Source organism: Phyllobates terribilis, unplaced genomic scaffold (genome assembly GCF_046119375.1).
Source record: "Phyllobates terribilis strain yellow unplaced genomic scaffold, ASM4611937v1 Scaffold_4__5_contigs__length_816908805, whole genome shotgun sequence".
NCBI lineage: Eukaryota > Metazoa > Chordata > Amphibia > Anura > Dendrobatidae > Phyllobates > Phyllobates terribilis.
The window spans coordinates 170914375-170938608 of NW_027362764.1; the positions used below are offsets into that span (position 1 = coordinate 170914375).

Genomic DNA, 24234 nt, shown 5'->3' on the forward strand with positions numbered 1-24234 from the left:
CTCACGTGCTGATGGAGCTCGGCCACCTCCAGAGAGAGTCCCTGCAGGCGTTGAGCCAAATCCTGAACCGACACCATGATGGAACAGAAAAATCTTTCCTTAGAGAATTTGCAGGCTGGACTTACTGTTATGTTCTGCTACCAGAGCTAAGGAAAGAGAGGAGATCTGTCCCTACGATAGAACTCAGCTTGATCCCTACGATGTAACAGGGGACCTGATCCTGCGATCAGACCTGCTAAAGTCCTCAGCTAGTCTGTACGGAGACCTATAGATGTGGGGAAGGAATCCCTACAAGTACTAGGGACTGGAAGCAAAATGGACACCTCCTAACAGAAATAGTAGCAGACAGACAAACAAACAAAATATATAGAACACAGAGGTCCGAAGACCAAGCAAACTAACAGAGTTAGATACTGAGCACCGGCTAGTTAAAGAGTAGTAATACAATGAAGTCCAGCAAAGCCAGAAGGGCGGAGCAGGACTAAATAGGCCAACAAGGTCATGTGACCAGCAATAGAAAAAACCTAAGAGCAAGGTTCTAACACCCACAGCCTCGGACTCCGTTGTCCGGTCGTAGTCTCTTCAGCCAGGACGAGCAATATCTGCTTCCAGTCCCTAGCACTCAGCTCCTGCTCCTACAGAGCTCCTGCTGTTTCTTGCCCTGTGTCTGGAACTTCACTCCAGGCTCCGACTGTCTAACCCTGCCCCAGACCCAGTTTATAAGGGCAGATTCCTCCCCGCCCAGGTCTGGGCAGGAGGTGTTGCATGCTTAAGGGCTCCTGACCAGGAAACCTCCCACTTGCTCCCAGATGTAATATTTCTATTACTGTGGTAACCAGACCCCTGGGGTGCCACAGTTACGCCCACTGATAAAGTCACAGTTAGTTAGCTAGTTGCTAGTGGTCGTAACCATGGATACCTAAGGTCCTGCGATTCCTGCACATGAGGTAAGAGAGATAGCGAATCAAAAATGCTATACTACATTTCTATGTGGAGGTATTTGCTAATATTATTATTATTACACCAACTACATATTGGGATAGGATCTTGGAGATGGGAATACCCCTTTAACTCTCTTATTTGTGGCAATTCATTTTTTTTAAACAAGTACCTCATTCAGTCGTAATACTTTCCTATTTAACCCCTTACTTACCGGGGACGTATTAGTACGCATATTTGCGATCCCCCCGTTCAGTGAGGGCTGCTGCGCTGAGCCCTCACTGAACGGAGCACATGTCAGCTGATTCTTACAGCTGACATGTGCCCGCAACAGCCGCGGGTGGAATCGCGATCCACCCGCGGCTGTTACCATGTTAAATGCTGCTGTCAATCTCCGACAGCAGCATTTAACGCGCGCTTCTGGGTAGCGCGTCATAAGCCCCGCCTACCGGCGACCCCGTCACGTGATCGCGGGTCGCCGATGGGCGTGCATGACAACCCAGGGTCTGCAGCAGACGCCTGTGGTTGTCATGATCTTATCGCTATGAGCGCCACCTAGTGGTCGGCGCTCATAGCACAGGACCATTTCTGCTGCATGCAGGGGACCTGCTCGTCCCCTGTATGTAGCAGAGGCGATCGGATAGTTGCTGCTTCTAGTCTCCTATGGAGACTATAGAAGCATGCAAAAAGTAAAAAAAAAAGAGTTTTTAAAAATATAAAAAAAAATAAAAAAATATAAAAGTTTAAATCACCCCCCTTTCGCCCCATTCAAAATAAAATATATATAAAAAAAAAACCCACATACACATATTTGGTATCGCCGCGTTCAGAATCGCCCGATCTATCAATATAAAAAAAAAATTTATCTGATCGGTAAACGGCGTAACGAGAAAAAAATTCTAAACGCCAGAATTACGTTTTTTGGTCGCCGCAAAATTGCAATAAAATGCAATAACGGGCGATCAAAACATCGGATCTACCCCAAATGTTATCAATAAAAACGTCAGCCCGGCGCGCAAAAAATAAGCCCTCACCCAGCCCCAGATCCCGAAAAATGGAGACGCTACGGGTCTTAGAAAATGGCACTATTTTTTTATTTATTTTTTTTACCAAATTTTGGAATTTTTTTTCACCACTTAAATATAAAAGAACCTATACATGTTTGGTGTCTATGAACTCGTAATGACCTGTAGAATAAGAAGGGCAGGTCAGTTTTAGCAATCAGTGAACGTGGTAAAAAAAATAAATAAAAAACAACTGTGGTATTGCACTTTTTTTGCAATTTTACCGCATTTGGAATTTTTTTCCTGTTTTCTCGTACAGGATATGGTAAAACTAGTAATGGCGTTGAAAAGTACAACTCGTCCCGCAAAAAATAAGCCCTCACATGGCCATATTGACCAAAAAATAAAAACGCTATGGCTCTGGGAACAAGGGGAGCAAAAACGAAAATGCAAAAACGAAAAATGCTCCGGGGCTTAAGGGGTTAAAGACATTTGCAGCCACACCGCTCAGTACTGCTATATAATGTGTTCCATGCTGCTTCAGCTGCTTCTTTTTCTGTCCTACAGGCAAAGAAGAGCTTTAATATATCTCTTTATGTGCTGTGTATAAAAGACATAACAGTAGCTTGTCTCATCCCAACAGCTCAGAGTGAGCTGAAAATTAGAGAGCCTGCAGATGGGAAAACTAGTCAAACTTGCTTAATAGAAGTCATCTATTGGCCAAAATAGTGTTATTCCTCATAAGCACATGCGGGATAAAGACTTCTGAAATGTTACCTGAAATGGCCGGTGCGCTTTAATCATTTTTTGGGTGTTTTTTTCCCATTTTATTTGTCTAAACTATAAATAAACATCAGCACTTTCCTGCATTTACTACTAAATTAAAGGTATTGTCTATTGAAGACAGCCCCAGTATAAATTGCAGATATCACACCAAGCTGAGTTTTTCTTGGAGCACCTGCAATCACCTGATTTTACTGGGAAGCGATGAATTTTACAGCAAACATTACAGTCAGTGTGCATTTAACCGAGTCACTTTAAATTACATTTGTGATGTGTGTTTAGCTGTACAAGATGGCAGATATACATCAACATAGTATACATTAGTTCTTTCACTATATGGAGATGCAGTGCTTCTATGGGAGAGTATATCAGTAATATGGCATGGATCTGTCAGAAGAAACCTCTATGTTCTTATGAGAGGTACAACATGGGACCTTAGAAAAAATATAGATCTCTATGAGTCGGAGATGAGCGGATGCATGGAAGTTCAGGTTCGGCGGGTTCGACCGAACTTTAGTCCAAAGTTTGGTTCGGGTACCAGAACTGAACCCAAAGTTTAACCAGAACCTGAACTCCATAGAAGTCAATGGGGACCCAAACTTTGGTGGTGTAAAATTCTCTATCTCCCCTTCCAGAACTCCAAACACTGAAACGGACTACCGGGAGGAGTCCATGCTTGGAGTTCTGCACTGGACACTAGCTGTTTGGAACGAATCTCAAACTTTACAGTTTGGGGTCGCTCAACTCTGATCACAAATAAAGCTATGTTCCAAAACCCTAAGCCAAAAAAATGTAAATGTGGAAAATGAGGGGAAATGGAGGATTTACTAATAAATACCATATGATCCAAAGTAACAGATACAAGGCATTGCATTTTACGTATCTACAATGAATGCAGCTCTGAGCCAAAGTCTATGCTTTGTGTGTGTTCAGGAATATCAGTTGACTTGAAAATTTAGAAAGTCTGGAAAAGTGTTTAAAAATAGAGCGGCGAGAAGATCGGGGCCAGAACAGGTTACACAGACTTTCACTGTGTCCAGTTGACATACCTTTGACTAAGTAATGTATATTTTTAGAAAACTATGTCCCCCCGCTGATCTCCAGCACTGTCCTGGTACCACAGACTTGCCTGGAGTGTTTTCAGTAATGCTGTACATATTTCTCTTATCTATATTACTGCAGTGTCAATATCTACCACCCAAGTTGTTCCCAGACTCCCTGTAACCAGCGGACTGAAGAACAATCACTCACGGTTTTGCTCTAATTATACTCCTTCCAGCAGGGCGTGCTGAGAAAAATTCTAGCAGAAATCCGTAATATTAAGGCTGAATTCACATGTTAAAGAATCTGAGCTTAGTTTTTGCAAGACATATACAGACCCTACATAGATGGCTTGTGAACGCATGAATATAGCTTTAGGTATCAAGCACAAGCATGTATGGAGGCACACATGGAGTCTGGGGGTCTGTGCTCTAGGGTCATAGGCACTCCATGTCTGGCACATGGTGCCTTCTACAATGCTGTGTAACAGGGTTATTAATAGTTTTAGTAGTAGAAAGAAGTCCATAAAGTTCAACCTTTTTAAAGCATCCACTAGAGAATTTTTAGTTAATAGAGGGAAGACCCGACTTCAGTATCCCCATCAGTTAGACAGAGCAGACAATGGCTATAACAATGAGGAACAATACGGAAAAACAGGGAGTTACGACCCAAAAGAGAATCAAAAACAGTGTTGCATGTAAAACATAATGACATTTATTGAATCAATTAAAACAGAGTTAATTACAATCATAATGGTGAAATGTAGATAATAAAATACACAAATGTGTGACAAATTTGGCACTACTATGTAATGATGTAGTATTGCACATAGGGTGTCTAGACATATAAGGAAATCAAATGGGACATATTCCATGTAAGGAAAATAATCCAAGAATATATATAGAACCAGTTATAAAGTCCCTACAACAATAAATGTTAATGCAACCCCGGCTAGCCGAAATGGCTGTATATCCAGGGAAACATAATGGTATCCATAGTCAGTAGACTCACCCATAAAGTGCTGCAGTGCCATGTTGGTCAAGAAAACAGGAGCCCCTACGCGCGTTTCGCGTAGGCTTCGTCGGGGGGCCTGTGTGTTCTATGTGCCAGGTAGGTTTATATTTGCCGCCAAAGACATGTGTTCGATATCAGGTACTGACGCGGCGCATGGGGGCGGAGTCTCCAACGTCATTTCCGTCCCGTTCGGCAGATCACGTGAGCGGTGCGTGTCAGGAAGAATACTTCCTGTGACGTCAATGACACGCATCGCGCCGTACTGATGCCATTGGGGGCGGGACGTGTGGGAAATACGGCGCGCATGCGCACCCTGATGATACCGCACATAAGGTACAGTGTGTCTAACAGAATTTGTGGAGATGGCTATGACAATGTTTTTACATGTTGCCTAACATGTTGACCCAGAAGAAGGCAAAAACCCCATTAGGAAGATGCTAATTGCTGCATATTAGGGAAAAAATTCCTTCCCGACTCCATATACGACATCAGATTAGATCCCTGGATCAATGTCCCATCACAGAATCTAGCACCCATGAACTGTAATATTAAGGCTTTCAAGAAAGGTATCCTGGACCTCCTTAAATTTGTTTAGTTACTCGATTATCACAACCATTCTATCCAAGAAACAATTCTTCCAACGGAGTATACCAACATTTTTTTACTGATAAAATGATTATTTCCTGTTCTTTACCTCCAACATATTCCTCTATGCTGTGCAGAGTCCGTCAGGATCAGTGACCCCAATGAGGCTTGCAATGCTCTTTTTTGGGGGTCAATTTCAAAGGAAGCCAAATAACTGGAATACCAAGCAAACACAAAGAGACCCTTGCCGATGTCCCTGGTTAGATTCAAACCCAGGATCCCAGTGCTGCAATGAAAACCCAGTACTTAGTGGCAATATACTAGTGCACACGCACCAGTGAGAATCTACCAACAAGCCCCATGCTCAATAAGAGGTTGATATATTGAAGTGAATTTGATTGTTTGGGGTTTGTTCACATTTCACTACGTCTGTACCTGCTTATTGACGGGTAATTAACATTCTGGTTTATCTCTATATGGCATTATGTGCTGTCGGTAATACGTGTTGCTATAGATCTGACATTCCTCTTTTTGCTTTGTAGATGGCGACAAGACTGATCTCTCCAGCACTACTTATCCAGACATAAACATCATCGCTGGGGCGCTGAAATTATATTTCAGGGATTTACCGATTCCAGTGATCACATATGACACATATTCCAAATTTATTGAAGCAGCAAGTAAGTGTGCAGTAATTGTAACCTATAGGAGTGCTGTAAGACAAAACATCTGAAATGGCGAGGATAGACACAACAATTGTCTCTTTGGTGGTCTGTGAATCCCTGACTAATGCACAACCAACTCCGGCCCAGCACCGAGCAGAACACAGTCTTTCAGTTTTACTAGGATTGTTCTTTCAATTTCTTTCGTAGAAATTACAGGGTGTTTAAAGGGTTATTCCCATCTCTAGGATCCTATCCCAATATGTAGTAGGCGTAATAACAATAATAATAATAATAATATTAGCATATGCCTCCAATTAGAAATGTAGTATAATTCTTCTGATTCGCTACATCTCTTACCCCATGTGCAGGGCATTGCAGGACCTTAGGTATCCATGGTTACGACCACTAGCAACTAGCTAACTAAGTGTCACTATATCAGTGGACTTAACCATGGATACCTGAGATCCTGCACATGAGTAAAGAGACATAGCTAATCAGAAGAACTATACTACATTTCTAATTGGAGGTATTTGCTAATATTATTACTATTATTACACCTACTATATATTGATATAGGATCTTGGAGATGGGAATACCCCTTCAAGGTTTTGTCTATAGGACATTGAAGAAACGTTAATGCTAGTACTAAACTTTGTGTGCCTTTGGGGTGATCCCACTTGGCATCCTGTACTTGAACTTTGGTCTTGCGCTGCTGATTTGGCCACAGAATTTGTGAGTTGGCTGTCTTCATGTACTGATAGAAAAAACAGTAGTTTGCATTTTGCTGTAGGGCAGGATTAATAGCAAAGGTTATACTGGAGGCACGATAACAATCACATACTTGTAAATTGACCATTGGCCTTTATTTTAAGGGCCGGTAATTAAAGGGGTTGTCCCACGAACAAAGTACATTTTAATCAGTACATTTTGGAATAATAATAATTTCCACAAATGGGTGTTTTTTTTTTAAAAAAAAAATTCCTGTGCTGAGATAATCTTATAAATGTGCCCCTGCTGTGTACTGTGTAATGGCTGTGTCTCACCGTACAGAAACATGATCTTACCACATCTCCTGGGCAGGGGGGGGAAGTAAATAAGTATACAGACATTACAGCACAGGATCGCAAGTAATTCTTTTTGAGGTAAAACATTTTTTAAAAATAGTCAAGGAAATGTTTTACCTCACAGAAAAAATCAGCTGTGATCCCAGGCAGTCCTGTCTGTATATTCTTTTGCTTCCTCCCTGCCCAGGAGCTATGGTATGATCAGACCATGTCCCTGCATGGTCAGACACAGCCATTACACAGTACACAGCAGGGGCACATTTATAAGATTATCTCAGCACAGGAACATTTTTTTAATACACATCTAATTGTGGAAATTATTTTTATTCCAAAATATATTGATTAAAATCAACTTTAAAATTAACTTTGTTAGTGGGAAAACCCCTTTAATTCTCATTACAGCTCATTCCCGATCACAGGCCCATGTAAGCACTCCGCCATCATTCAATGAATGAGTAAGTCCGCCGGCTCATTGGATCATTCATGCGGACCATAAAATATAGTTTTCGGTAGCACAACGTCCCATGTAAACAGATGATGTTTTGTTTAGAATATGATACTGTATGGGGACAGAATGATCATATTACAAATTGTTCTGTCCCTACAGTTGTGTCAACCTGTGTGAACTTGTACATTGTCAATCAATACTTGTTTATGGGCAGAAATCGGTCCATGTAAATTGGGCTTAAGAGTGAGACCAAATCAATGTATGCGCATAGACTTAAAGGGGTTTTCCCATGAACAAAAGTTCATTTTAATCAATAGATCTTGGAATAATAATAATTCCACAATTGGATGTGTTTATAAAATGTTCCTGTGCTGAGATAATCTTATAAATGTGCCCCTGCTGTGTACTGTGTAATGGCTGTGTCTGACCGTACAGGAACATGGTCTGATCATACCACAGCTCCTGGGCAGGGGTGGGGGGGGAGTAAAAAAGTATACAAACAGGACAGCACGAGATCGCAAATGATTCTTTCTTTGAAGTAAAACATTGTTTAAAAACAGGCAGGGAAATGTTTTACCTCACAGAAAGAATTAGCTGCAATCCCGTGCTGTAATGTCTGTATACTCTTTTTCTCCTCCCCTGTCCAGGAGCTGTGGTATGATCAGACCATGTTCCTGCACTGTCAGACACAGCCATTACACAGTACACAGCAGGGGCACATTTATAAGATTATCTCAGCTCAGGAACATTTTATTTAAACACATCCAATAGTGGAACTTATTATTATTCCAAGATCTATCAACTTTTGTTCATGGGAAAACCCCTTTAATCTCATTGTGCAGTCAGAGTAGGACGTAGATGCTGATTTCAGCATGCTGGCCTCTCCACACGGAGATGGAAAGATCAAGCCAGGGAAAGGCGTTCTTGGAATTCATTACTTTTATTGATAAGTATATAAAAGTTTTATTGTGGGAGACTTTTGATAAGTTTACTATTTGTACACCTTTATCAGATGGTGGCAGTACGATGACAGGAATCATTGAGATTTTCATACATTGCCCAGCATGGTGACTCAGCAGTCAGAATGCATAGCAGCGACAATTCAGAATGTAAAAAAAATGTTTGCCTTTAAATTTCCATCTACAACCAATTGAATTCTGCATTTGATAATGCAATTGGCACCAGAGCACAACCAGCTACGTCAGCTGTTCCCTGTAGAGAGAAGTAGCTGATTGAAGAGAGCAAATATTTTGTTGTCGATACACCAGGGCTATGGAATCGGTAAGCCAAACCTCCAACTCCTATTCCTCAATTTCTATGACTCCAACTCCGACTCCACCACTCCGACTCCCTCATACATGGCTCATATTTAAGTGATAAATTTACTGTAGCACAGATTCATCTCAGATAAAAGTCTAGACCCTTAGATGAGGAATAGGACAGACATTTATAGGACATTTCATAACTTTCCCAAATTCTTATGAAAAAATATTCCCCACAAACTGCATTGAACTACTGTACCCAATTTATTATATATTTTAGGAGCTGGAGTCGGTCCATTTTATACCGACTCCGACTCCACCAAAATGGACACCGACTCCGACTGCACAGCCCTGCGATACACTAAAGTAGACAGTTGAACATTTCAATGTTGAGGAGTGTACATAGAAAACAATGTAAGTCTTGTAGGAATGTTCACTATTACATTTGCTACCTCTAGAACATGACTCCAGAAATCTCATCTTACAATAGAAGTAGCCATTTACTCCAAACATAAGGTAATATTATTTTAAATAGTTCCTGTCATTTCAACATACTATAAAAATCAATAGTATAGGCGAATATAAGAAAACTTGTAATATATCTTATAAGAGAAATCTGCTTGCTTCTCCACTGCCATTCATTCCTCCATGCCTCCTGAAAAATATCTAAAATTCTTCTTGATAGTTAGCATAGTGAGGTGTCAGGTTACTTCTGCTATTATGGAAGGAGGAGCACTCAACACAATGAGAGGTCAGGTAGACACAGTCAAATAGAGCGGCAGCTTGAGCAACTGTTTTAGCTCTTTCCAGTGCTGGAGTCACAGCCACACAGCTCAGTACTACTGTAGGATGTCTTCCATCATACTGCTTTTACCACCGTGCTTTAGTGAAGAGCAGAAATCAATCTCTTTATGTGTGCTGTGTTTTGGCAACATCATAGCTGATAGTCTCTACCCACTAGTTCAAAGGGAACTAAAAACTGAAGCCGGCAAAGGAGAAAATAGGAGAAAAAAATGCAAGATATGAGTCATATAATGGCCAGAAATAGTGTTTTTTCTCATGTACACATATGACAGATTATTCTGAAACCTTACTTGAAACAACAGGTATACTTTAAACATTTTCCATGATAATTTTAAAGGGTAAATAAACATTAAAATAATTTTGATATTCTGTATCCCCTGCTCAGTACTGTTGTTCAGTGAGGGTCGGGTTTTTAAGATATACATAGTATACGGAACCATAGACTTCGTACTCTGCCCCTCGGTTTGAGTGACTGGTTGGGAGTCCAGGTCCTGGACTCCTATAAACTAACAGCATTGAAAGGCGCTACAAGACATCAAAACAAAGTGAAAAGTCCAGATACCCTTTAGGCTTTGCAGATATTACTATAAATATATAATGTATTGTATGTGAAATTCTTTCTTTAGAAATATCAAACCCAGATGAAAGATTAGAAGCTATACATGAATCACTTATGCTCCTGCCTCCTGCACATTTCGAAACTCTTCGGTACCTCATGATCCACCTGAAAAAGTAAGTATCTTTTTTTTTTTACTTTTAAAAGCTACCTGTCTGGTCCCCTGACTGCCCACAACCATTACGTGTTTTTGTAATTTACTAAAGCTGCAGTGTTTTAAAAAATTTAATCTTGCAGCTTTGCATATGATAATGAGGCAGGGCTCATTAGGTCCAGCAAGGCAGCATTTTCCCCGGACTAGTCCTTCATCGGGTCTACTAATCCTGCTTCCCTGGTCATGATTGACAGTCTACATAATGGTCCTACTACAACTGGTATTGTATGCAGGCTGTGAATCACACCAAGGGAGGTGTGATTAGAGTATCCAAGGCAGGACTAGTCTGGAAGGCGGTGGGTGTGGAATGATGCCTTACTGAACTAATCATGGCTCATTGGCATATGGAAAGCTGCAAGATAAATAAAGTTTAAAATACTGCAGTGCTGCTAAGTTACACCTCATGCATATTGTATTAGCTGTTGGGGACCTTATAGGTTCCCTTTAAAGGGAATCTGTCAGCAAGTTTTTGCTACCTCATTTGAGAGCAGCATAATATAGATAAAGTTGAATCCAATGATGGATCACTTAGATTACTGGGTACAGTGGTTCTGACACAATCATAGCTTTTAGATTTAGAATGAAGCAGAGCTGAGAAAGCTAACCCCGCCCACACCAGGCTCTCTGTGTACTAAGTCCAGAGACAGTGAGCTGCTAATCACAGGATGGGGCGTTTCCGGACTAATGTAGTCCAGCAATGTTAATCTCATAGTGATAAATCCTTCACAGTTAGTAAACAACAGCATACACTTAGAATTCAGGGATAGTAACATAGTAACGTAGGTTGAATAAAGACCTAGGTCCATCAAGTTCAACCTGTCTCCCCCAATTGTACTCCCCATACCAACACTACACTAACTTACTGGAACTAGGCCTCACAAATGCATTGCCATTTTTATTTGTATCATTACTGAACTATTACAATTACGAATAAACCAGTTTATAATTTTTTAATTAGTTTTATTTTTGTATTACTGTTATGGTATTACTAAAATAATTATAAATACCATAACATCTGCGTGACAGCGTGGCAAATCAGGGATGTTCATGGGCGGAGCCGATTTTTTTTGGCGCGAACAAGTCAGAACCCCGAACACGAACCCAAATTTGAAATGCCGAACAGATTCGCTCAACACTACTCACCAGTGATTCATAAAGGGGTACCAATACGCTGGGATCGCGGGATTTTATCTCTCTTTTTATACACCCTAAAATCTTGTTTCCTTTTGCGGCTGCTGCTTGACATTGAATACTGCTGCTCAGCTTACTTGTAACCAGAATACCCAAGTCTTTCTCCTGATCTATAGTCCCGAGTATACTCCCATTTAATGTATATGCAGCAATAGGATTACTCCGCCCTTGGTGCATTACTCTACATTTAGCTACACTAAGGGTATGTGTACACGATGCAGAAATGCTCAGGATTTTTTCCTGAGCGTTTCTGCATCTCTCTGGCAGGAAAAAACGCATGCGGATTGTACATGCGGTTTCCTGCCAGGGACATGCGGAAATGAAGCGGTCTTCACTTTCATTTCCGCATGCGGGTTGACAAGCGCTTCCCAAGCGATTTTAGCATCACTTGGAAAGTGCTTGTCAACTTCACACTATATAAATCCATGCAGCCGGCATGGATTTATATAGTGTGTGAATGTCAAAAAATAAAAAATAAATCTATACTTTACCCTCTGATGGCCCCCGGTGTCCTGCTTCATCGGTCCCGGCTGCCGGCAGTGAAGACTTTAGGACCTTCCGACGTCAGCGTCACGTGACCCGTCACATGACTCTGACGTCAGCGAAGGTCCTTCATTCAACCGCGAAGTGCCCGGGAAGCCAGCAGGACGCAGCGCGGGCCGTCAGAAGGTGAGAATATATATATTTTTTATTTTATTCTTTTTTTTTTAATGGTACCTGGGTCTGGATGAGAGTCCTCTCATCCACACCCGGGTACCATCCGCACATTAGACCGCATGAAAAGCGCATCAACATATACAGTGATGCGGATTCCATGCGGTCTAATGCAAGTCAATGGCGGCAAAAGAGCAGCGTTTCCGCAAAATTAATTGACATGCTGCGGATTTTTGACCGCAGCGTTTACGCTGCGGAAAAATCCGCATCATGGGCACAGCACATGCGGATTTCAATTGGGGAACATTGCTGCCCTTCTACCATGCGTTTTTAATGCGTTTCCGCGGCGTTTACGCAACTGCAAAAACGCCGCGGAAACGCATGAAAAACGCATCATGTGAACTCAGCCTAAACCTCATCTGCCAAGTGTTTGCCCATTCAGTCATCTTGTCAGTGTTTCAGCCTCTTTCTCCTGCTGTCTTCAGATTACATAGCAAAAACCTGCTGATAGACTCCCTTTAAAGTTGACATTATAACACTGAGGCTATGTGCCCACGATGCAGAAATGAAGCAGAAAATTTCTGCAGCATTTCTGCATCTCCCTGGCAGAAAAAGCGCATGCAGATTGTGCATGCGTTTTTCCTGCCAAATACATGCGGATTTGAAGCGTTTTCACATGCATTTCTGCATGCGGATTGACAAGCGCTTTCCAGGCGATTTTAGCATCACTTGGAAAGTGCTTGACAACTAGGTCACACTATATAAATCCATGCAAACAGCATGGATTTATACAGTGTGACTGTAAAAGAATGTTTAAAAATAAAAAAATAAACCTATACTTACCTTCCGATGGCCTGGCGTGTGTTGCTGCGCTCCTTCCTGGCTGTCAATCGCGGGACACTGCACTGAAGGGCCTGCGGTCACATGACTGTGACGTCACCGCAGGCACTTCAGTCCTGCCCGCAAGCACAGGGAAGGAGACCGGGGGCCGTCAGAAGGTGAATATAATCTTTATTTTTCATTTTATTCTTTTTTTTACAGATACAATGGTACCCAGGTCTGGATGAGAGTCTTCTCTCCTCCAGAACTGGGTACCATCCGCACATTGAAACTCATATAATCCGTGAGTACAAATGTACTGACACGGATTATGTGCGTCTCAATGCAAGTCAATGGCGGCGATTACGCCGCGCTTCCGCAAAATTAATGGACATGCTGCGGATTTTTGAGCGCAGCATAAATGCTGCGGAAAAGTCCGCAGCATGGGCATTGACAGTGCGGCTTGACATTGGGGACCATGGGGGGCGGATTACCATGCGTTTTTGAAGCGTTTACGCTGCGGAAATTCCGCAGCATAAACGCTTGAAAAACGCATCGTGGGCACACAGCCTGAGTGATGTGGACCAAAAATATAGAAGTGAATCAAGAAACATTATAACTAATTATCTACTACAGAACATAAACAATATATAAAAGCTTCATTGTATTTTCCATAAAAAAAAGATAAAAGCAGATTCAGTGCTGTATACATTCCACATGGTGTATTATTTATCAATGATTTACTTTGTGGTTGTTTTCATTAGTTTTTACTATTTTTATAGTGAAAAGAGACATTTTAACATTTTTCTGTACATCAAAATGATCAAGGCCTCTGCTTAGAGGGAGTGAAAGGAGCCACTCTAAATGCTTTCTAGTCATTTTCATTCAACACAGGTGAACGATTTTTTTTGTTTAAACTCTAGGTAAGGCCAAATTTAGTGGTCACAACACGGCCACAAAATATTCTAATCGCTGCACAATTTTGCCGATTAAACAGCTGTTTTATAGCTGAAAATTATGGGATTGCTAAACAAGCAATCAAACTGATGTTGGCACCACAGCAGCTCGGTTTCTCCTTGCCCTAATACGTTTGGACATGATGCTACATTTCTGATGCACAGCAAGTAAACTCCCGTGAGCATACCCTTCAAGCTGAGCACATTTTTGAGGGTGCTGGATTTCTAGAACTGATCATTGCTTTTTTCAGAACTGTTCACTGTTGTTTTTATCAAATGTTAATTGCCTGTTATGCCTGATTTCAGGGTTACACAGAACGAGAAGGAGAATCTGATGGGGGCAGAAAACCTTGGAATTGTGTTTGGCCCGACCCTGATGAGACCTCCAGAGGAGAACGCCATGACATCCCTAAATGACATGCGGCACCAGAAACAAGTCGTGCAGCTACTGATACAGAATGAAGATGTTTTATTCTGAACATATGAAGGATCTCTTTTTGCAGTGATTGCTTTAGAAAACCTGAAGCAGCAGAAAGATTCATAACAAGTTCCCAAGCAGAACTTTAGTATCTGTGATACCGCAGATACAGCACATGCCAAATTATATGATGTAGCATATGTCTCATAGACATATGAACATATCTCTTTTAGAAAAGGAGAAAGATTTAGGAAGGTAATCCAGACAAGATGTTTCTGTGGTTTTTATTTTGTTTTTTAATTATATTTTAAAGAAAAGCTAGTCCTATTATCTTTGTGATCTGCAAACTGTGGCCAAAGAGGAGCAACTCTCAGAATCCCCTAACAGCCGCTGGATGTTGGGGCAGGCTGGGAGTTGTAGTTTTGCAGCCATAGAGAGCAGCAGGTTGGAGATCACAGTCCTATCCTGTAAAATACAGACATACCGTATTTTTCTGGAATAGTGTTATCCATACATATCTATTCGCTGCACTGTGTAATCTATACAATGTCTTGTAGATATTGAAAAAGTAAGTATTTGTCGAATATTGAGTGGGTCAACTCTCTCAAACATGTCAGTAAACATTGGAAATTACTTTTGAAGCTCTTGTTAACTTTCCAAAAAATAGAAATATATGTTTTACCACTAATTTATTAAAACCTAATCCCACTATAGTAACTGCAAGCAGATATCATAAGCATTACATGCTCTTATAGAGTCTATGGCCCCAATTCAATCAAAGCTTCTATGTCTAAAAAGTGGCATAAAAGCTCTGAAAAGTCACAAAATGTTGGCGCAACTGAGAGACTCGCTATTGAGCCTGTACACAGCTCTATGCATGGCCTCGAGTGGGAGCAGAGTGCCTCTGCCTCCTGAGCACTTACTTCTGACAAGTCTTCTGAGTGATCAGTGAGGTTCTCAGGACCTGAACCCCCAACAGTTTTCTAGGCATTTCAGCACCAATCACATATTTAAAAAATAAGGGAATATGCATACGGGGCCTTATCTGTGTGAATGATATATAGTATTGCTATCTTTCTTTATATAGATTGCCAGCAATTAAATAAAGCTATGATTAAAGGGTTCTCCCCTTCTTTAAAACTTACGCAAGAGCCTTGGGTGGGGAATTAAAACAAATCCTCCCTCCCCCCAATCCTTGCATAATTTCACAAGACCGCTGCATCTTTCACATTCTATCCGAGTAAGTTCTGTTTTCATGTAATGTGGAGGCTGCAGCCAGTCAGCAGCCACAGATTGGCTGCAGCCATTGCGCAACATTGTTTATGCCAGGAGGCTGACAGTAGGACGTGAGCACAAGGTTTTTTTGTTTTTTTTAAATCCCCCTCCCTGGGCCTATAAATAATTCATCTTAAAGAAAGGGAAAACTGTTATAAATCCCTGATCCCTAATGATGAGATGGCACTTATCATTTGAAAAGACTTTGGCGTCCCAGTCCACACAGTAAAGCAGATCTACAAGCTGTATGGATAGTCACGTAAAAATAAAAATTGAAAGGGAACCTGTCACCTGTTTCATGCTGTTCAAATCAGCTGCACAATTGTAGCCAGGTATGTTTGTTTCTGAAATGCTATGGCGTTTCAAAGAAAATATACTTAGAAGATCCAACCAGGGACCATAGCTATAGATGAGATTAGTCTGATTGATAAATCTCTCATTATGAGAGAGACCTTACATTTTCCTCTAGCAGCACTGGAAAAAAACCGGCGGTACTAGCCTCGTCTCCGCCTACGGTCCTAGCCTCGTCTCCGCCTACGGTCCCTGGTTGAATCTTTTAACTATATTTTCACTGAAAGATTGGAGCTTCTCAGTTAAAATGTACTGGCTCCAATTGTGCAGTCAGGCTTTGATTCATGCTGCTCACAGGTTTCCTTTAAACAATATGGCATATTCTGTCCCTACATTCCCTCCTACAGTGAGAAGATCTTCTACTTGCTATACAATATACTGGCTCTCCATACTAAACACATGAACATTTAGGTCCACCAGTTTAAAGTTTGGAAACATTGCTTTCTGTGTAGGGAGAGTGAGTCTTGGAGGAGGTATTATGTAACCAAATCACATAGACCTTGAATCTACCAATAAAAGTCTAATACAGCCTTGTAAAAGCTTTTAAATTGAGATTTGTCACGAGTCTTGGCTTGTCAGATAATTCCGTGTAATACATCATTGTCCAGATACCGTAATACTGTTATTAGAGTGTCTAACACGCAAGATAGTTAAAAGCTAATTTGGCAACTCTCATTTTGCAGGGATAAGGACTAGCAGACAAATATAGTTTTCCGGAAGATATTGAAATGCAGTATTTTGTTAACATTTCAGTACTGAATTGGGTACTAAAAATTTTGCCGAGGACAGTGTGAAGAGACACTTGTTGCTGGATATATCTTTTCTGTGATTGAATATTGAACCATTAGCACTTTTTTCCTAAAATAAGTCTTTACCAGTCCTTTTGGTATTTGTTTTTGTTAAAAATGTGTGCGTTCTGAATTTACATTGTTTTTGAAAAATATAAGAAACTGTAAAATGAGTGGGGTTTTGTGATTTATTTTACTAAACCCTTTCCTATACCACTTCACACAGACCACGCTCCACCTAAATCTCCCTCACCGTAAGGGGCCATGTCTAAAAATTCAAAATGGCTAATTTTTGTAAATAATATGTTCCTGGGTTAGGAAATCAAGTGTTTCCCACCGCGTTTCTGTTCCCTGAACTTTGTTTGGAACTTCATATACCCTATAGAATGTGAGGCACTGGCTCTCTACATTTGAACCCTCTGAAGGGGATGCGACTATCTTGTAAATATTGGTTTGGGTGGAGCGTATAATGAAATACAATAAAAGGAATAAGTATCTGTTCACACTAGTGTCATGGTTTTCATTTATAACAGAGCCATGAGCAGTATGATCAGTAAGTTTTCAGAAAGATCTAATCCTGATTGATCCCATTAACTTTAGTGGGTCCATTAGGATTTTATTTGGAGTTTGGTCTTTTTGACTTCATGAATATCTTTGCAAATTCCTCTTTTATTTGCATCCACAAACTCAGAATCCCCAATGAAAGAGGAAAAAAACGTTTTACAATTTCATCAAAAACTAGACAGAGAAAAACTGTTTAATGCATGACATTTATGAAACTTTCTATTGTGCTGTGCGCAATGTGTTCATTTGTTTTTATATGTAGGGTATTCAGGGTATTTTTATTATTTAAAATGATATCAGATTGATCAGACTGATTTATTTATCCTTATAAAATGTATTTCATATTTGAGGCATATCATTGTTCACTTTTTGTTGCTTACATTTTACTAGTATGGCCCAGATTTATTCACTGTATTTGTCTTTTTTTGGCACATTTTTGGCATGTCTTTTACTATATCTTTACACAGCTATTACCCATTTGCTCCAGAATTTAGGGCCATAAAGGAGTTAACAGCGGTCATGGCATCCTGCTTGGCCAGGATTTATACACAATTTTTAAACACAACTTTTTGAAGATAAAAAAAAAGTCATAAAAAATGAGAAAAAAAGTTGTCCTCTACTTTTTCTTAACTCTACATATACTCTGGCGTAAAAAAGTGCCAGAAGGTTAGTCGGTGTAAAAATTAATGGCAGCGATTTATGTTGTGACAGTTTTATTAAAGAGCAATGTATTTATTTATATGGTAATAAATTTGTAGCTAATATGGAAATTAATTAGCCGAGCAATAGAAGGATATTTTGGATAGTAGCATTTATCACCTATCCACTGGACAGCTGATAAATGGTAGATGAGCATGGGTCCTACATTAGCACCTCCACTGGTCTCCAAAGGTCCTAGCCACAAGACTGTGACAAGGAGGAATTTGAATGGAGCGGAAGGCAGGCGTGTGTCCTAACGCTACTTTCACCAATCAAACAGGCAAGCTCACCAGTTCTGATAAATGGAGGCCAATATTTTTCTTTTTTTTTTTTTGCTTTGTTGTGCACAAGTACTCCCTCCTCAAATAAGTACCGTATATTAGATTTTGAGTGTCTTTTGTTTGAAAGTTTGTGGAAACTTTAGATTAGTAAGCTAAATCAACCAATGAGATCACTGAATTTATAGTCCAGTATTCATTTTATCCAGAACATTAGAATTAAAAATGATAAGCTAGGGCTATGTGGCATCTGTCCGATCAATCCAGCCATGACCTTGCTTCTCATTGGGAAACATCGAGGTCACATCATAGTAACACCGTGGTTTTTCTTCAACTGACCTGTCGCTGTGTAGCCCTACCTTTACAGAAATTTTGCTATGTTCCTTTTATAGAGGATTTATTTTGCTACCTTTCTGTTATTTTTATAATCATAAATAAAATGTTTTCTCTTTTTAGATAATTATTAATTACAAATGTTGCCACTATAAATTTCCTACAATATTCTCGCCATAAATAACTTTTTGTGTGTTTCCGATCGCTCATGTTGCTTACGTTGATGCTGATGCTAACTAGCTTTTGTCAATGATACATAGGTGCATTATAATGAGCTATTTGACTGCAAAGGGACCATACACTGTTTTTGCACAGGGGTCCTCTTCTGTCTGTGCCCCCTTCTGGTATTACTACATATACAGATAGAATAGGTTGCTGTGATCATACTAACCCTGGTCTTCCACAGTATTATATTGTTACAGTATAGTCCACACTTTATTCCTCAAGACGTCCACATCATTTTAATTAAATGTGTCTGTTACGGAACCATGGCAGGGACAGTATATTCCATTTTTTAAATTGTATACACTTTGCCATTAGGCCTAAAGCTAGGGGGATGGGTGTAAAATCATTTGCCAAAAATGAAATTTATAGACAAAGTATTTTATTCTTCCTGTGTTAAATGAGGAGGTTAGAAGTAAAACTATGAGAAATTAAACTTATAATTTTTTCAGTACATTTTTTTGGGGTTTTGACCAACAGAGCAAGAAATAAAAAAAAATGTTGGTATTACAGTTAGGACCCCGTGCATTGATGGTATTGAGGCGATATGGCTGTAGGATATAATATTTTTATAACACATTGCAAAATCAGGTATTTATCAGCTTTATTTAATTTTTTATTTTGACATGTTTTTACAAGATTGAGAATTTTATTTAGTGTGCTAATAATTAAACAATGACTAAATTGACCAAAAAGAAGTGCACAACCACTCGTCCCTCACATGTATATTTTAGTAAATATTAATTATTATAAATTTACATTGTCATCACCAGTTTTGCTGGGGTAACTTTTCCACTTTTTTATTACATTGTTTATGTATACCTTTGTCTTATTTTTGCTATTTGTTCCCTTTTTGTTTCCATGTGCTTTTGAAAAGGTTTTGTTTTGTGATTTAAAATACTTGTAATTTATAAATAAATGTAAAGGAATGAATCAATAAATGTGCAGCTATTTAAAACTCTCATCTGTATGATTGACATAATAGTATACATAAACTTAGACAACAGGCAAAAAAAAACACTAGATGACAAAGAATTGGACATATGGTGACAGTGGAAGCTTGAGTCATAGGTAAAGTTGATTGTCACCAACTTTGTCCATTTTGCTAGGTGGAAGTGTTTCAAAATGACTACTAAATGCTATACATACCAGTCAGGAGCATATGCAAAATGTGGAGCATATCGCCCAAATGTGGCAGGAACCCCTCAAACTGTTATTCAACTGAAAAGGGTTGCTTTATTGCAGTTGGTATTTTGCTGTTTAAAGAAGCACTCCCATCAAAATTTGTATCCTCTTAATATATTGCAATCATCATATTACACAGTACTGTGTAGATACAATTGTTCATTTTGCCTTTCTACGCAGTTGATTCTTCTGTTTTCCATTTGGTCTATGACATCACGTGATGTTACGATTCTGGTGTAATGCTGCTGGAAACCAGTGGCTGAAGGAGCACAAGTAGGAACAGCAAGCGGTAGTAGAAGTTCTTGGAGTTAGCAAGGAGTTGGAAACAATCCGTAGATGTATGAGAACAGTCTGGGTAAGAATGTTCAGGAGCTGAGACTGTAACTAGTCTAATAGCTAGACACAATACTCAAGCAATGAGTGAGAGGTCCATGTGGCTTTAAGTAGGCCCAAATTTATTCAATTCTCTATAATCAATGCAGGTTAAGGAACAGTCTTTTTTTTTTTTTTTTACAAAAAATATAGGCGCACCTGCTGATGATGAAGATGAACAAATAAACCCTTTAGCTACATTTTCATCGATGTATTCCTTAAGTGTTTTTAATTCCTGCTCTTCCAGTGGGCAAATGTTTTAAAAGGGTATTGCTGTTCCAGGTAATAGATCAATTGGACAATCATACGGCCGAATGGGAGGGAGTTTGTCGGCATTTTGCTTGTCACATACATCGCAAATTCCTTATGTATAGATGGTAGTTTAGAAGATTGTTCAGGATCCTTTACAACTTCTTCATTTGGTGTAGCCTGTGGGAAGTGAACAACAGAAGGAAAAGACACTTCTTTGGTTTCCCAATTGATTGTGGGATCTTGAGCCATGGCCATGGCAACCTCAGAATTGTTGGAAAATGTGGAGATGAGATTAGTAAGAAGGATAAAACCTCATGGTGATTAGGTTCCATAACTATCTCTAGGGGTTCAGTCTCTTGATTCACTGGTCCCGAATTTAGTGGAGATCCGTCAACAGTTAATAGATGAAAGTCTGTTTTGAATTTTTACCCCATGTTCCTTTGCATAAGACATTTCAATAAAATTTCCATTTGGTCCTGAATCAACCATGGCAGATGTGGAAATCCATTGAGAATCAACTTGAAACTTGATAGAAATTAAGCAATGAGAGTCCTTGGTTTCTTTTTTTAATGTTGGGTGCAATAGAAGAAATTGAATGGATGACAGCATTCACTGGAAGCGCTAATTCAGACAAGACTGATTCTTCGTCGGAAAAGTTGGGATCAGCTACCACTGCCACTGTTTTACCTTGTCGAGAAGGACAATTGACGAGAAAGTGGTCAGTGTTGCCACAATAAAAACACTGATTTTCCCAAAGTCTCCGTTCTTTTCTCTCAGCACTTTCACATTTTAACAGGCTGTCGACCTGCATGGATTCAACTTCAGATATGTGAGGAATCTTTATCTCAAAGTCTCTCGGACTGGTGGTTGAAACAGGTGGATAATGATTACTGTTGCGGGACCAGTTTGAATTCCACTTTTCCAATCTTCTCCCTGATAATCGGTTGTCTATATGAATACAATGGTGAATGAAGTCATCAAAATTTGTGGGAGCATCGGCCCGGGCTAGTTTATCTTTGAGTGCACTGGAGAGTCCGTTCTTAAAAAAAGATAATTTTGCAGCATTATTCCATTTGGTATCAATCACACACTGTCTTAATTCTGTGGCATACTCTGCAACACAGCATTTACCCTGACGTAGCGCCATTAGTGTCGCTGAAGCTGTTGCACAACGATCACCTGGCTCATGGCTGCTAGGAAAGCCTCCAGATCATTAAGTCGATCATCATGAGTTTCAATAAGGGGGCTGGCCCAGGCCAATGCTTTATGTATCAGTAGCATAATGATACACAATACTTTTGATCTGTCAGTATGGAAATGAGCAAGGTGTGCACCAAAGTACAATCTGCACAGATTGATGAATCCACAAAATTTGGCACGGTCTCCACCAAACCTGAAATGTGGGAGGGTGGGTGGAAGGGCTGGAGCAATATGTTGATTTTGTAATTGAAGGATCTGTACAGATTGCATTAGATGCAGATATTGGTAAGCAAACAGTTCATCTTAGTTACACACTTCTCCAAGTTTCTCCCTCTGCGGCGTCCATGATGAAGGCTTAAGTATCCTGTTACGATTGTAAGGTGCCTCAGCGAGGTAGTCACAGGCGAGCTGCTGCCCCTGCTCACTCTTGCACCCTACAGACAATACATGTCCTCCCTCTGATGTGCGGCTGTGTATGTGGGCTCTCCACTTACTTTAGACCATCCGATCGCGGCTGTCTCCAGGCATTTCTCTTCTGGGACCAGGGCAGCAATAAATTCAGAGGACACGGGGTTCTTAACCATAACTGGGACTTTACTTGGGGAAGAGGAATATGTACAATATTTATAGGCAGATATAATGGATAAGGCCCGACAGGTTATCATCTCTCTCACAAGCGCTGGCAACATCTTCAGCCCTGGTTCCCTCTTTAATCTCTAGCCCAAGAGAATATTCCTCACTATCGACAGCGTATCTGGATCCTATATCTCCCCCACGTCTTTGCCTAGAGTCCTATCTTCCTCTGCTGCCTGCAGACTGAAAGTTCCCCAGGTCCTCAATACCTCCATTGAGTTTCTCCGGCCGGCTAACAGGACTCTTGCGTAGGGAGATCTTCACCCTGGTGATCCTACTGTCTGAGGGTACGGAGCTCCCGTCTACCCTAGCAGCCACCATATAATCAGGCTGCCCGTACAGTTCTCTGTCCAAACTCTCTCAGAGTCATCACTTCCTGCTTCTGGAAACTAAGCAGAAATTTTCCTAATGTGCCCACCCTCTGTGGGCTGTCATCCACCACCTTTGACCCCTTCATTGTCTGCAATACTGCTGGCAGACTCAACCTGGTATCTGCACCCGGGACAGTGGCATCTTGTGACTCATTACAAGTACTGCAGCCCACAAGGAATTATGTTAAACTAAGCTCTAGACATACTCAATGTCTGACCATGGCTCAAAATTCCCCCTCTACTCTACAGACTGGACCACTGCAGCTAACCCCTTAGCTTGGCCCAACAACAGTTCAGAGAGGTCTAACTACAGGAACATTTTCTTTATCTACTTCAGTGCCAAAGGAAGGTAACATCCTTCCTCACTATTACATTCCCCCACACTTTAATATTGGTCATCCCCGACCATACTAGGAAACCAATACACATTAACATTTTTAACATCTTATCACATTACTAAAACATTTTAGAACGAGACTGGTCCTGAAGTCTTCTTCTTGAGTGGGAGACCGGCCCTTCTCGGTTAAGGGACCCGGAACAGCAATTCAGGACAGTTCATTGTCAAAGTTCAAAACTTCTCAAAAGTAACGGTCCTTCTTGGTAAGGACTCTGGAAACACAGTGTCCATGTCCATATATATTTTTTTAAGACAAGTCAACACACCAATAGCCCTCAATCTCTTTCAAGGGCTGCATTCTGAGGCACACGGTCACAGGGAACACCTTATGAGTCTCTTCTTGGCCCTAGCGGGGGGTCATGGGTTCTTCCCGCTAGGTCACAAGTCTCTTAAGATTACATGATATCCATCCTCAAGGTGTGCATCAGTGTGAACCCTCTCACAGCACAAAGCCCCACAACCAGCAGGAGGAGGGAATAACAAAGGGGCAAACAAGCCATCAGCCGTCCGAGGCAACTGCAGGCCCACGTGGCCTCGAGGGTATCTCAAACAGTCCCTCTGATTCCTTTTCAGGTAAAAAAAACACAAGCCTTCTGGTCATGAAGGTATCAACAGTCCTTCCTAGAATAACAAAGGCGAGACGCCTTAAACTTTGTTTCCTGAGACTCGACTGGTCTTCAGCCTTTAAATAGGGGATCCTCAGAACTCGACCCCTCAAAATAGCCTGCTGGACGAATTGAGTAACTGCAACTGCCCAGAGGGCACCTTGGTCACTGCTCAGGTATCTCCTGGAATTTCTCCATCTCCTTCCAGACTCCTCTCAGGCAGAACCAAGCCACTTCCAGCTGAAGTTATCACTGGAACTACCTGCACGTCTGCATCAGGCTCCCAGAGTGA

General features: G+C 40.7%; 1 protein-coding gene across 2 annotated transcripts in view; it reads left to right on the plus strand.

Annotated features, from left to right (window-relative positions):
- CHN2 (chimerin 2) overlaps window positions 1-19886 on the plus strand; it is a 481322-nt gene extending 461436 nt beyond the window's left edge. For both annotated transcript variants that reach the window (XM_073677920.1, XM_073677921.1), the window contains exons 11-13: window positions 5909-6046; window positions 10236-10341; window positions 14306-19886. In XM_073677920.1, the coding sequence (XP_073534021.1) occupies window positions 5909-6046; window positions 10236-10341; window positions 14306-14477 (416 nt within the window). In that variant the 3' untranslated portion in view covers window positions 14478-19886. The remainder of the gene's footprint in view (window positions 1-5908; window positions 6047-10235; window positions 10342-14305) is intronic.
- Window positions 19887-24234: the final 4348 nt, after the last annotated feature.